This window comes from Gymnoscopelus braueri (genome assembly GCF_963280865.1).
Source record: "Gymnoscopelus braueri genome assembly, chromosome: 11".
NCBI lineage: Eukaryota > Metazoa > Chordata > Actinopteri > Myctophiformes > Myctophidae > Gymnoscopelus > Gymnoscopelus braueri.
In genome coordinates this window covers 7,395,006-7,410,049 of record NC_137613.1, presented here as the reverse complement: position 1 = coordinate 7,410,049, position 15,044 = coordinate 7,395,006, and the positions used below count along the sequence as shown (strand labels likewise).

The 15,044-nt window shown below is 44.1% G+C and overlaps 1 protein-coding gene across 12 annotated transcripts in view; it reads right to left on the bottom strand.

Annotated features, from left to right (window-relative positions):
• The window catches only part of clasp2 (cytoplasmic linker associated protein 2), a 139,867-nt gene that overhangs the window by 26,336 nt on the left and 98,487 nt on the right, over positions 1-15,044 (bottom strand). For 3 of the 12 annotated variants that reach the window (XM_080441464.1, XM_080441469.1, XM_080441467.1), the window contains 6 exons: positions 9,584-9,766; positions 8,174-8,218; positions 6,546-6,653; positions 3,887-3,952; positions 2,427-2,536; positions 2,216-2,239 (listed from right to left, as the gene is read on the bottom strand). In XM_080441464.1, coding sequence (XP_080297590.1) covers positions 2,216-2,239; positions 2,427-2,536; positions 3,887-3,952; positions 6,546-6,653; positions 8,174-8,218; positions 9,584-9,766 — 536 coding nt within the window. The remainder of the gene's footprint in view (positions 1-2,215; positions 2,240-2,426; positions 2,537-3,886; positions 3,953-6,545; positions 6,654-8,173; positions 8,219-9,583; positions 9,767-15,044) is intronic. The other 9 variants (XM_080441470.1, XM_080441474.1, XM_080441468.1 and 6 more) reach the window with 6 other exon arrangements.

Genomic DNA, 15,044 nt, shown 5'->3' with positions numbered 1-15,044 from the left:
ACGGCCAATTGTTTGTGGAAGTGACCCGGGCCAAGCCGGATGCACGGCCGAGGATTCAAACCCCAGGTCTCTGCGGTGGTGGTGGGCACTGGGCAGCAATGTCACCCCCTGCACCACCCGAGCGCCCCCCTTGTACAGGGGGATTTAAAAAGGACCTCTTGAGTGTTTTCATTAACCCATTAATACCTGGAACGCATCTGTGTCACTTTAGATGTCTTTGGCTATTCAAAAATAGCAGATATACAAGCTCATAGCGCGGCACCGAGTGCCGCGCTATGAGCTTGTAGATCTGCTATTTTTGAAAAATCGTGAAAATGATTTTTTAAATATTTTTTTCCGAAAAACTGTTAGGATTTAGATTTTTTTTTTGCGGCCTCAGGTCTTAAAATAACATCCGTTTCAGAAGACACTCCTAATTCTAATATTTTGCTGTGAGGGGGAACAATGGGTACGTGTTTCAAGGAGAAGAACGCGTCCCACTCGTCCCAGTACGTGCCTATATATAAAATATAAATCACATTCCTATACAAATTCAAGCAAATTCAAGGACCTCCGCCACCTGTACAAACCTCTCACAGAATGACGGATGTCTAACGGACCAGTGGTTCTCAAAGTGTTTTTTTTCCATTTCAAGGGCCCCCCAGTCCTCTACAGGCCCATAAGGGCGCCGTGTCCACAAAGAACGCCTTTTTTAGCTGGCAGTGCCAGTCTGCCATGCATTTCTATGGTAAAGACTCGCTTGGGTGGTGCGCTCCTCTTCCCAGCGTCAAAGCTTCAGCGCTCCCGAAGCTGGAAACATTCCAACTTTTGGAGAGGAGCTAGGGCTTTCACCAACTAGTCGACTAGTCGACTAGTATAACCACTAGTCGACTCTGTTGGTACTAGTCGAATAGTTGTTTTAATGCCATAGTAATGGCCCGTCTTACTATTATTATTATCCTCCTGACTTTATTTTTTATCAAAAGGGGGTCAAAAGTATGCCCAATAAAAGCCTATTATTGGGCAATGGGGATCCTTGGAGACGCTGCTGTGGTGCTGTGCTGCTGTGCCAGAGGCGCTTCCCTTAAAACGCCATAAAAATAAGGGCAAGAGGATAATAATAATAGTAATATAGTAGTAGGATGGCATTAAAACAATGCCCCCCCTAAAAGAAAAAAAAACTTTTTATTTTATTTTATTTTTTTATTTTTTATTTTTTATTTTTTTAATGTTAATTTCGACTAGTCGACTACTAATTGGTCAAAACAGTCGACTCACACAAATCATTAGTTGTGAATGCCCTAAGAGGAGCGCCGCTCTTTTTGATCCTGCTGGCTGTGTGTGACAGTGACAACCGGGTAATTTACGACCGGATCGTTATCACACAACCAGGCGAAGCCCGTTTACATTGTTTTCAGCTAAGCTATTTGTGCTAATAACATAGATCCGGATATTTGAGCACAGAGACGGTTAATGGGTTTGAACATTGTGGTGGTGTTAATAAACACTGCATGCATGCGAGCGCTATGGATATGATATCTAATATGGACATGATATCTGTAACAGGCTCCATTAGTATACTTTATAACTAATATAGATGAGACGGTCGTGTATGCTTTTAACTCATTGAGTGCCATTAACGTGTTTCACATGTTTTTGAAAAAAAAAAAAAAAAAAACTTCCTGAACCCAAGATATCATTATCTGAAGATTTGCAGCTCGATCCACTCCTTGTTTAACTTATAACTGAAAAAGGCTGCATCTCGCTTCCTAAGCACTTTTGTTTTACAAAATTTAAAATTTTAATACAAATTTTAATGGCCAGAAATAGATATTAATACTTATGGCACTCAATGAGTTAAGTAGCTTTATTGACAACTGGTATGAGTGTCAAGTATGAATTAATGGGTGCGTCACCTAATGTGTTCCCCCGTAGCTACACACATTGGTTCCTATCAATATCTCCACAATATCCACTATGGACATGATATCCACGGCGCTCCTCCTCTGCTCAAAGGGGCGTTCTCAGTGAACGCGGCGCCTAGGGGAGTGCATTTGGATCAATCATTTGAACTGGGGGTCCACATTGAGAACCACCGTTACTAGTCTATAACGACAGCATCATTGCATTGGGGGTCCACATTGAGAACCACCGTTACTAGTCTATAACTAACGACAGCATCATTGCATGCATGAAAACACAACTACACACACACAGGTTAGGAGTAGAAGCTGACCTTGGTCCGCAGTTCTCCCAACAGCTGACAGCGTTTTAAACAAGAAGTGAGAACCGTGGGTTAGACAGCGGAAAAACACATACATACGGTAAGGATACATGCATACATGTAGAGGGAACATCACAGAAATACATGTGTCTGATTTGCATGTGTGTCTGTGTGTGTGTGTGTTTATGTGTGTGTGTGTGTGTGTGTGTGTGCGCGTGTGTACCAGGGCGTCTGCGAGGGCCTCCTCCACGTCTGAACCCGTGTTGAGGACTCGCATGGCGCTAACCGACGAGGACAGACGACTGGACTGGCTGATACCGATTAACCCTGATCCTGTACACAGGACAGAGAGGGAGGGGGGGGGGAGATAGAGAGAGAAAGAGAGAGAGAGGAGAGTTAACACATTGGGTGCCAAAACCGTATATATACAGTTTTGCGCATACTAACGTTGAGTGCCAAAACCGTATATATACGTTTTTTGAAAAAAAAAAAAAAAAAATACTTTTTTTTTTTTTTTTTTTCCTTCACAGCAACAGGAAATATCACTCCTACAAGATTTAGACTCCAATCCACCTCCTGGTTAACTTATGACTTCAAAAACCTGTATCTCGGCTCCTGTGCACTTTTTTTTTTTACAATGTTAATTTAACTATTTTCAAATGGCTGCAACTATGGAATGGATTTCCGAATGTTTTAAATTTTTTCCCCCCGATTGTACGAGACCTGTATGTGTGTAATGAGGGGATCACCGTGAGGACGGTGATCACTGAAAATATTTTGTGACTACTTGAAAAAGGTTCAAAATGTTTAAAAAGTCCTGGCACTCAAAGTATAATATTTTAATAAACCTCTGGCACCCAATGTGTTAAGTGTCACAGGAGAGACATTACACACTTTAGCTGTGATATATTCTACAGACTGCCTTAGAGGGTCTCAGATCCTCCTGACACGTAGGCCTGTTACAATTATTACATAATAGTTGGTCTATACGAAGATAGCCCGATCCACAAGCTCACATCGCGATGCATTGTGAGCTTGTAGATCTTTTATTTTTGGGAAATAGTTAAGACAACGTTTGCACTTTTTCTCAAGTAAAATTGTGAATTGTGAAGACTTTTACTTCTTACAGTATTTCTACATTCACTTTTTGCACTTACATGACAGGGAAGGTAAGCGTGGTTGCATGGATTAAAATAAGTATAAATGTATAAAGTAAGCATGGTTGACAAAACACAGCAGGATGGTGTTGCTGAGGGTCTCCACGTTGGATGGAGGGGTGGAGCCAAATAATAAGGAAACAATTGATAGGAGAAAGAAAAAAAAAACACCCTCAATAAAACAACTGCAACCCCAAAAAATATTCAGGTATGGGATGGTTGCCCTGCCAACTGAACGGAGCAGAAACATGCGATTCCACCCGAAGCTTCTGACGGAGTGACGGAGACGTTCCGTCCGGGAGCAGAATGGAATTAAATAAATAAAAAACAAACAAAAGGAAAAAGAGAAGAAGCGGACGGATTAAAATAAAGAGAAAATAAAAAGATGCCGTGAGCCTGGAAAATGAAAGGAATGAAAAGAAAATGTAAAAGTTGATGGAGAAAACAAAGGCATTAAACGGGTCGGGGTGGTTGGGTGACTGACGGACGGACGGACGGACGCGTTTTAGAGGTACTCAGCCTTCACCTGCAGCCCCGAAAACATCAGGGCTCCCATGGAGAGCTCCTGTGGAGCGAGAGTAGCTCCTCGATGCTGCAACCCAGAACAACACACACAATGCGAGTCAGTCACACACACACACACAGTCCCAGTCACACACACACACACACACCAAGAAGGACAGAAAAACACACGCAAGGCGCTCGCTGTTAGAACAGACTGAGTTGGGGTAGTCGAGAGGAAACAACCTCAACCATGCAAACAAAACACTAAACGCCACCATGCAGGAAGTTGGGTGTGAATGTTCATGCATGTGTGTTTGTGCGCTTGAGAGTGTGTGCGTCTAGATTGCCACGACACATCTCCATGTTCAAATATTGCATAATTATGAAAAACTGTTAAGAAGATTCTCAGACAGAAGGAGGGGGGAAAAAAACGCTGCAGAGACAAGTCTTCTCCATCTTCCCCTCTTATTTCCTTTCTCCTTCCTTAAGGTAGCTCTCCACCATGTCGGCGGCGGCAAGTGTTGGAAAGCGAAAGGGCCTTTTCTGTGTGGAGTTTGCATGTTCTCTCCGTGTCCCCTCAGGTAGCTACACTCACAAAAAAAAAACATTCAGTAATCCTGGTCTCTATACTGCCTCCCCCTGGTCAGCCGGGGCGCCTGATGGAGGGGAAAGGAACTGGTTGGAATAACGTGTTCCTTCCACGCGTTACGTCCTACCAGGGATACTTCCCCTCTGTCAGGTGACAAGAAGCAGCTTGCTAGCTCCTCGTGCATTGAAGGAGGCATGAGCCCAGTTCTGGGCTCTCCCTAGGCTGGCAGAGGGAGAGTAGCGCCCAGGATTACATAGGCAATTGGCACTGGGTGAAAAAATGTGTTAAAAAAAACGTTTAAAAAAAAGCCCCTTTCGACCGTCGGATAGCAGCAGGCTTGTTGTTGAAAAAGACATCAAATCATAGGCTATTTTTAGCACCGTAGTAGCCGTCTTGTCGGTGTCGGCTCTCAGGTGCATTCAGCAACTCTTTTCCCACACCTTCCAACTGATCTCCCGACTTCATTGGACTGCCATTCTGTAGTAATCTGTAGTATTCCGTTTGGTGGAGAGCTACCTTTACAGAGCGGTCGAGGGGGGGGGGGGGGGGTCGGGGTCCCAATCCCTCCCTGCCGCCTACAGCCATCTCCCACTCGGTCTCAGTAATAATTGGCGTCGCGCCCTTTCTGTGACGCACGTGGAGCTGCCTCTCACATGGGCGGACCGCCTTAAATAACTCCCCAAACCCCTGAAATACCAGACGGCCCGTGGCGTCAACGTTAAGCGTTAGCCTATCAATCCCTGCGCCCCGGGATCGAATCCTTCTCATCGCACTGTTTATTTTTCATACCATAATTATTTTATTAGGATTAAGGTTCGGTTAAGGCAAAGTTTTTGTCGCCCCCAGCAAGGCGCACCACTTGGCCCGTTTGGTGAAAACAGCCCCTAATATTAACTCATTTCCTGCCAGAATTATTTCAGATTTTTTGCTGTAGACTGCCAGAGATTTTTCATTGAAAAAAAAAGTTCTCAGGAGCCGAGATACAGATCTTTTAAGTTTTAAGTTAACAATGAAGTGGATAGGAGTTTAAATCTTTGATATATCATATCTCCTTGGTCTTTGGGTCTAAAAATAAGAAAAAAACGAAAAAAAAAAATAGAACGCAGATCTGCGTCTTTGGCAGCCAGGCGAGAAATTAAATAGAACGCAGATATGCGTCTTTGGCAGCCAATGTGTTAAGTTAGGGAGTAGTTGGCCAAACAACTGTTACAACGTCGGAGGCGCGCCGTTTCTGGCGGACTTGAGCAACGAGAGGCACCGGCGAGCGAGTCGCCGTGCCGAACGTTGCAAAGTCCACCAGAACCGACTCAGCGCTGTACGAGTTACGTACCGATAAGGGACAGAATCGTAAATTATCGACCCCCCCCCCCCTAGGCAATGCCAGCACCGAGCAGTGCTGTCCTCCTGGAATGTGAAGCATGCAGTGGTGGAAAAAGTACTCAAATTCTTTACTTAAGTAAAAGTACCAATACTGCAATATAAAAATACTTTGTTACAAGTAAAAGTCCAGAATAAAAAAATTACTTGAGTAAAAGTACAAAAGTATTGGCATCAAAATGTACTTAAAGTACCAAAAGTAAAAGTACTAAATATTTGAAAATAGCCGATCTACAAGCTCACAACGCGTCGCATCGCGACGCGTTGTGAGCTTGTAGATCTGCTATTTTCAAATAGCCTAGGTTTAAAATAGGGCTAAAGTGGTTAGTGTATGTTTCATTATATCATAATTTATATCTGAAAAGTAACTAGTAACTAAAGTTTTCAAGTAAATGTAGTGGAGTAAAAGTACAATATTTGCCTCTGAGATGTAGTGGAGTAGAAGTAAAAGTATTGGAAATTGGAAATACTCAAGTAAAGTACAAATACCTCAAAATTGTACTTAAGTAAATGTACTTAGTTACTTTCCACCACTGGAAGCATGACTAGGGGGCGAAGCAGTTCCACGTGCGTCACAGAAAGGGGGGGCGTAACAGAGAAGTTACTGTAGACCGGGGTGGGAAAACGCCCGTTTGCTGTCTGTGCTCTGCGTGAAGGTGAAGGTGGTTGGTGGTGGGTGGAGGATGGGTGGAGGTTTTTTGCGTTAACTACTCACCGAGCGGGGTGAAGGAGCGTACGGGGCTGGTGTCGCGGCTGCTCTCCCTGCTGGCCTCGCGGCTGCAGCCCTGGCTCATGCTGGGCCGGGGGATACGGCTGCCCCGGGCTGTGGACACACCGCCGAGCACCCCCGACCACACACCCCGAAACGCCACGCAGGGAGAGGAGGGGGGAGGGCGGGGTGGGGGGGCAGAGAGAGGGGGAGGAGGAGGAGGAGGAGGAGGGGGGGGGAAGAAGAAAAGCAGTGAGGGAGTAAAGGAGACAACAGTAAGAGAGAAAGAGAGTACAGAGAGACACACAGATGGAGAGAGAGAATATAAGACATATATTTTAGACAGAGAAGAGCAAGAGCCAGGATATAAAGGCACATGATCGAAAGACAGAAGAGAGGAAAGAGTGACGAACTAACATGCTTTAGAGGACTGAGGATCACACGAGAAGGTGGAACACAGTTGATTACACACAGTGGTGGAAAGTAACTAAGTACATTTACTTAAGTACTGTACTTAATTACAATTTTGAGGTATTTGTACTTTACTCGAGTATTTCCAATTTCCAATACTTTTACTTCTACTCCACAACATCTCAGAGGCAAATATTGTACTTTTACTCCACTACAATTACTTGAAAACTTTAGTTACTAGTTACTTTTCAGATATAAATTATGATATTACGAAACATACCACTACAACATAACCACTTTAGCCCTATTTTATACATAGGCTATTTGAAAATAGCAGATATACAAGCTCACAACGCGTCGCTTTGCGACGCGTTGTGAGCTTGTAGATCGGCTATTTTCAAACATTTTTGTACTTTTATTCAGTACTTTTTTGGTACTTTAAGTACATTTTGATGCCAATACTTTTGTACTTTTACTCAAGTGAATTTAGAATTCCGGACTTTTACTTGTAACAGAGTACTTCTACAGTGCAGTATTGATACTTTTACTTAAGTAAAACATTTGAGTACTTTTTCCACCACTGTACACACACACACACACACACACACTTTTTCTCACACTCGCACTCCCAAGAACACGTGGAGTGGACAGAAGTACAGAGAGTGAAGTGAGGGTGAACCTGGAGGTGAGGAGAAGGTGGGGTGGGTGGGAGGAGGGAGATCTGCGTTTTTTTTTTCACCCAAGCGCCATTGCAAGGGAGGGAGGGAGCCGATCATTGGCCGACAGCGTCCGCAAATAGGACCAATCAGGGGGTTGGCTGGTTATATAAAAGGGCTCCATGAAGCTGGACAGATCTTGCAGGGAAAATTCAAGATAATTCATTATTCATTATCTTGGTTGATTAGTAAGGGAGGTTATCGCCATGGGAACCAGTCACCACAGAAACCACGACAACAATAACATCCCGGCGGTGGGAGGGGTCGTTAAGAGGGCGTTAGTTAGAGAGAGGTGGATTGTGGGAATGCGGGACGGCCAACCACGACAAGAGACAGGGTTTTGCTGTGGTTTATATATATATATAAGAGAGAGAGAGAGAGAGAGAGAGAGAGAGAGAGAGAGAGAGAGAGAGACAGAGACAGACAGAGACAGACAGAGAGACACAGAGAGAGAGAGAGAGAGAGAGATGGCTGCTCAGTCGGTCGGCTTGTCGGGGGGGGTCTTACCTCCTCTGCTCGCTCCGTTGTAGATGGAACTAATGCTGGAGGGGGCTGGAGGAGGTGCACCGGAAGGAGGGCCATGGGACGAGGAGGAGGAGGAGGAGGAGGAGGAGGGAGAACAGAGTGAGGAGGAGGAAGAGGAGTGGAGGCGTGGGGAGAAGAGGAGAGAAGAGAAGAGAGGGAGGAGAGGAGGGTAGATTGTGTTGAGGTTCACAAGACAGTCCAGTGTGTGGGCGTGGCCAAACGTGTGTGTGGGCGTGGCCAAACGTGTGACAACACAACAGACATTTCTGTGCAACTAATGTCTAAGTTATAGTTGAGCCGTGCTACGGTGCCCCACCGGGCCTGACAGCAGCAGATCTACAAGCTCACGTCCACAACGCCTTGTGAGCTCGTAGATGATCGGCTAGTCACCGGTTTAAAGAGATAGTTCACCCCCAAAAATGACTTTCTTTCTATCGATTGTCACCCCATGGAGACTTGGATTCATGTGTCTCCTACCGGTCCGCTGGTCATCAAATTATTGGCTTTGGAATGCGCCAAAAACTAGAATATATCCATGAATTAAAAGTCTCCGTGGGGTGACTGATCCATAGAAAAAAAGATTCCCCAGTCCCAGTGTTTGTTCATCTGGACTAACACTAAATGGAATCCGGTTGGAAGTTACAGAATATACTGTATCAGTATCAAGCCCACTTACATGAGTGTCTGTGTATGTGCGAGTGTACTGCAGTGCACTGAACCAGTGTTGATTTCGTCGACTAAAACTATGACGAAAAATGTTTGTCGACTACCTTTTTTCACTGGTGAAAACTAAATAAAAACTAAGCTATGATGACTAAGACTAAATATATTGACAATTTCGTCAACAAATAAAAACTAGACTAAAATGTTAGTGAGGGACTATAGTGGTCTTCTCCACTATAGATCCAGTAGAACTAAAAGACAAGTCATTTTATGTTTGTTTGCGCTCGGGTTGCGCTCTGAAAATAGCAGATCTACAAGCATGATCAACTATTTTCAGCATGCAACCAAGTGTAAAATCAGCCATTACGACGCCATCAAGGCACCGCCACAATACATTTCAGTCGACTAAATCAACTGTAGATTTAGACGACTAAAGTCTGATGATATTCAGTCGACTTAAACTAGACAAAAACTAAATGGAATTTGATTCAAAAGACTATGACTAAAACTAAATCAAAATTTGCTGTCAAAATCAACACTGCACTCACTGTGCTGTAAGTGTGTTTGACAGAAAAAAGCTCATGCAAAGGTGAAGCCTGTTAAAAGTTGCAACGACACCACAGTGAGTGTTAAAGCAGGCTTTACAGTTAGGATTCAGAACCTGTGTGTGTGCATGTGTGAGTGTGTGCGTGTGTGAGTGTGTGTGTGTGTGTGTGTGCGCGTGCTCACCGACAGACAACCGCGTGGGGGAGGAGTCTCTGGAGCAGCCCTGGCTGCGGGGGATGCGGCTGCGTCTGTGCGCGGACCCCCCGGGTCCTCCGGACAGGACCCCCCTGGGGGTCCCCGGGGCCTGCAGGGTGCTGAGGGCCGTGCTGGTCAGCAGGCGGCCGGGGGAACCGCTCCTACTCCCCGCTGGAGAGGAGAGGAGGAGGAGGAGGAGGAGGAGAGGAGAGGAGAGGAGAGGAGAGGAGAGGAGAGGAGGAGAAGGAGAGGAGGAGGAACAAGACAGGAAGGATGGAAGGAGTGGAGGCGAGAGAGGAACACAAAGACAAATCAGAGCCTTACTTAAGTCACATTATTAACCACTTAAACACTCTAGATCAGTGGTTCTCCAACTTTCACATTTCAAGGACCCCCACCCCTTAACTCTGACAGTATACAAATGGAACCAAATGGATCCGTTACAGCAGTGGTTCTCAAACTTTTCATTTCAAGGACCACCCAAAATAATATGTATTTGGCTGCGGACCCCCACCTCAAAATATGTTGTTCCAGGGACCCCCAGAAGCAAAGATTTGAGCTCACTTTAAAAAAATATATATATGTATTCAAAGATTTGCACAAGTTTTCAAGATTTTTCAAAAATAGCAGATCTACAAGCTCATATGAGCTTGTAGATCTGCTATTTTTGAATAGCAAAAAGTATAAAATATGGTAATAGTGGTTAAAGGAGGAGTTCACCCAAAAGAATACTTATTTTCTATCAATTACACACCCCATGAAGCCTTGATTTCATGGATTTATTTTTGTTTTTGTGGCATTCCTAAGACAATAATTTGATGACCGTGTGTATTTCCGGTAGGAGACACAAATAATCTACTTTGTGTCTCCTACCGGATACATTAGCCGGTAGAAGACGGGAATCAAATTATTAGCTTAGGAATGCGACAAAAACAAAAGAGAATCCATGGATTCAAGGCTTCATAGGGTGTGCAATTGATAGAAAATAAGTCATTTTTTGGGTGAACTCCTCCTTTAAAATGATTCTGACACTATATGAACACATTTTGCCGGGGACCCCCTGGTACCCCTCCAAGGACCCCTGGGGGTCCCCGGACCCCACTTTGAGAACCAAAGCGTTACAGGGTCCGTTTGGTTCCATTTGTATACCGTCAGAGTTACAGACTTTTTAAGGGTCAATTTAGAACCCCCTCAAGGACCCCTGATAGACCCCGGACCCCACTTTGAGAACCAATGCTCTAGACTAAGTAAACTAAGACCTGAGTTGTCTCTGTACTTGGACTGCTTTTTTTTTTCTGTCTACGCCAAAATTGCTTTGCCGATCTTCAAGCTCACAACAAAGGGTTGCAGCATGACGCGTTGTAGAGCTTGTAGATCTATTTTTGGCTACTGTTCCCCCCCCCCCCAGAACAGGAATGCTGGGGCTCTAGTGGTTAACTCAAGAGTTCAACTCAGGATATTGCTGCTGTGGAAGTATATGAGTTAAAAGGATCCCTGGCTAATACGCCTTATATGCCTTAATACATTATAATTGTCCTATAAATAACTAAAATCTAACTTAAAAACACCTTAAATATTTGAATAATTTTTAGAAATAGTTCATCTTTCACTCAATAGGGAAAACTCCCGTCGCAAGTTGATGATGTCATGTGTCCATGTGTGGTCCAGCCCTATGAACCGTATGGAATGCAGGTGCAAATAAAAAGTATTTAAAATATTGATTTGATGCTCATGTTAACCTTAGGAGGTATTAAGTAGTTTTTTATTTGCACATGCCTTTCATACTTTCCACAGGGCTAAACCACACATGGACAAATGACATCATCAACTTGCGACGGGAGTTGTCCCTGTTGAGTGAAAGACAAACTATTTTCTAAAATAAATACAATATTTAAGGTGTTTTTATATTTCTAATTTTAGTTGTAGAGGGCAATTATAATGAAGATGAAGATTCTAGAAATGTCTTCTAAATCCTAACAATTTTTTGAAAGAAAAACCCACTTTTTTTTCCTCGATTTTTCAAAAATAGCAGATGTACAAGCTCATAGCGCGGCACCTATGAGCTTGTATATCTGCTATTTTTGAATAGCCAAAGAAATCTAAAGTGACACAGATGCGTTCCAGGTATCAATGGGTTAAGGCATATATGGCGTATTAGCCAGGGATCCTTCTAAGTACTTGGTCTTCAACACACTATATGGTCAATGGTGGAACACACACTCAAAAGAAAAAAAAAACAACACCAACACAGCAAACATGATAAAGTTGAATACAGCTGGAGAGAGGATTCTTGGGGGCCGAGTGGGGGGGTTAAATCAAATGTCTTTTTTTTATATCAAGGTGTACAGTCCACCCACCAAGACCTTCTGTCTCCAAATGCAAAGCCTGCGTCTACTGTAGCTCTAGAATGACACACAGTATGTACAAAACACTCGCTGATCCACAAAGGCTGCAAATTAAAAAGCTAGGTTAAGTGATATGATTTTGTTAAAGTAAGTGTTAAATAGCTCTATATTGTGATAGTAATCACTGTTTGTTCAGTAACAGGAGTCTCTCCCCGTCTCTCCAGCTCTTTAACGCATTCAATCCATCCGGGAACGCATCTGTGTCAATTTAGATTTCTTTGGCTATTCAAAAATAGCTGATGTACAAGCTCATAGCTATGAGCTACCCACCGGAGTTTTTTCCTCTCTGTTCATTAACCCATTGAGACCTGGAACGAATCTGTGTCATTTTAGAATTCTTTAGCTATTCAAAAATAGCAGATATACAAGCTCATAGCGCGGCACCGAGTGCCGCGCTACGAGCTTGTAGATCTGCTATTTTTGAAAAAAACGTGAAAATTAATTTTTGATATTTTTTTCCGAAAATTTTTGAGGATTTTGATTTTTTTAGACGCGACCTCAGGTCTTAATGGGTTAAAGAGCTGGAGAGATGCAGAGAGACCCCTGTTACTGAACAAACACTCTGTGGCAATAATTACTATCAGAATATAGAGCTTTGAATAAAACATTTAGTTTTAACTAAAGAATATCACTTACCCTAACCCTATAAAGTATGTGAAAGGAGTGGGGAGGGACATGGTCCGTGTACTCCATACACACAGCGCTGACCACACACACACACACACACACACGCACACACACGCACACGCACACGCAGCAACACTCGATACACACATTTTCAAGAGACATGAGGCAGAAAGTCTCCCCCAAAAAACAGTGATATTGACAGGGTTCTAAATGAGTTCTAAACACGATATTGACAGGGTTCTAAATGAGTTCTAAACACAATATAAAGCTTCTATGTGGTAACTGACTATTTCCATGGTCACTGATATGATCACAATATGAATTATGATTTTGTGCATTCCTGCCATGCACCCTCTGTCATAACAAGCCCCTCCTTATCCCTCTGACAGATGAGCCCCCCATGTATGGTGTTTATAGCTTGGTAGCCATGCAGTCACGTTTAAACATTCTGTGCCTACAATTCCCAGCATGCCTCAGCCAGAGTGGGAGGAGGAAGGAACCTTAACAGTGAGCAGTGTGGGGGTGCAGGTCAGGTGAGGGAGGGCAGTGGGTGGAATACAAGAACGCTCGCTCCGGGTCACCGGGTATTTCTTAAGCTAACTTTGGGTATAACTTTGGTGCTATATAAATTCTATGTAATATTATTATTTTATTATAACGTAACCTGAGTACGCCTAATCCTAACCTTATTCCTAACCTTAACCTTTTTTAGTTTTTGTCGCATTCCTAAGCCAATAATTTGATGATCAGTGTGCAGCTGTTCCTGTGTCTCCTACCGGAACCGCTGCCGATCATAAAATTATTGGCTTAGGAATGCGACAAAAACAAAAAAATATCAATGAATTCAAATCTCCATGGGGTGACTAATCAATAGAAAACAATTCATTATGGCGGCTAACTATCCCTTTAACCTCAGTAAAACTATGTCTAAACCTAACTTTATTCCTAAACTTAAACTCCGTAAAACAAATATAAGAACCACTGGGGGGGGCGAAAGAAAGCGGAGCGAGCGTGTTTTGGGGGCGAGCGTTCCAGGTTACAGTGGGTGGTACCAGTGAGAGGTGAGGGATGGGATGGTGGGGGGGAGAGTACAAAATAAGTATCGTTAATAATCTTACCACCGACGTTAGCGGACTGAGATCCTGATTGGTTGAGGGAGGAGGAGGAGGGAGGGGAAGCAGAGGAGGCCCAGGAGGGTTGAGGAGGAGGAGGAGGAGGAGGAGGAGGAGGAGGAACAGCAGGTTAAACCAGGTGCATTATGGGAGTTAGAGTGCCACAAAGCGGCATGGAGGTGTGGTGGGTGGGGGGGGGGGCGGAGGGGGGAGGGGTTAACGGGTGGGTGTGGTTAGAACACAAAGCGTGTGATGGGATCCGGGCCGTTTCCGGATCCACAATAAAAAGCCCCAAAAACACCGACTTTGATCAAAGACATGGATTTTAGCAGGAAAGGAACCCGTCAGAACCAAAAGCGCTGATTAAAAAAACATCTTAAAGTAAACAACAACAATAACACAGTGAGCCAGCCTGGGGTGATGGAGCAGGGAGAGTGATGCATGTTGGGAAGGAAGGAAGGCCGGCACGGATGGAAGCCAAGCCTGCTCAGGATGACGGAACGTAAAATATATCCCAAATTAAAATAAAACACACAACGCGCACACACACACACACACACACACACACTTCTCCCAACCACTCAGCTCCTCTCCCTCCCTCCCTTTCGTTTTCTTCCTGGAAATCTGATCCTTGACCAACATTTTTTCAGATTGAATGACCATCCTGATTGAAAGACGGCATCCTACCGTGTCAACACGATCTCTCAAACCACTTAACGCCTGGCCTATTTTATACTTTGATGCAAAACATAGCTGATCTAACGAGCTCACAACACGTCACATCGCGAGGCATTGTGAGCTTGTAGATCGGCTAATTTCAATATTTTTTTTTAGGTGGTTGTGTACGTACTTGGGTGCCAAAACTACCCAGCCGGAAGTGGAGTAGGCAGGTTTTTATATTTAGCACTGCAGTACTTTAGCTACAGTAGCTCAGCGCTTTTGTGTGATGATGTCAAATTCACTTTATTGACAGCCAGGGCCAGGCTCAAACAGCATCTTAGTGACACAACATGCAGAGGAACACACACACACGCACTCCTTCATCCATAACCACAAATATACATATTGATCGGCATGAGAGCGATAGCATGTGGCCCACTCTTGATAACGGTAGTACACACAGAAACAGACGCACACACACGGTTGTACTCTGACAAACACAAAATACCTGGCGTGCAATCGGATTCGTCTGAACCTGAAGGCACAAGAACATTTGCATGGAGCTTATTGTCACCATGACAGGCAACAGATTCTCTCTCACGCGCACACACACACACACACACACACACACACACACACACACAC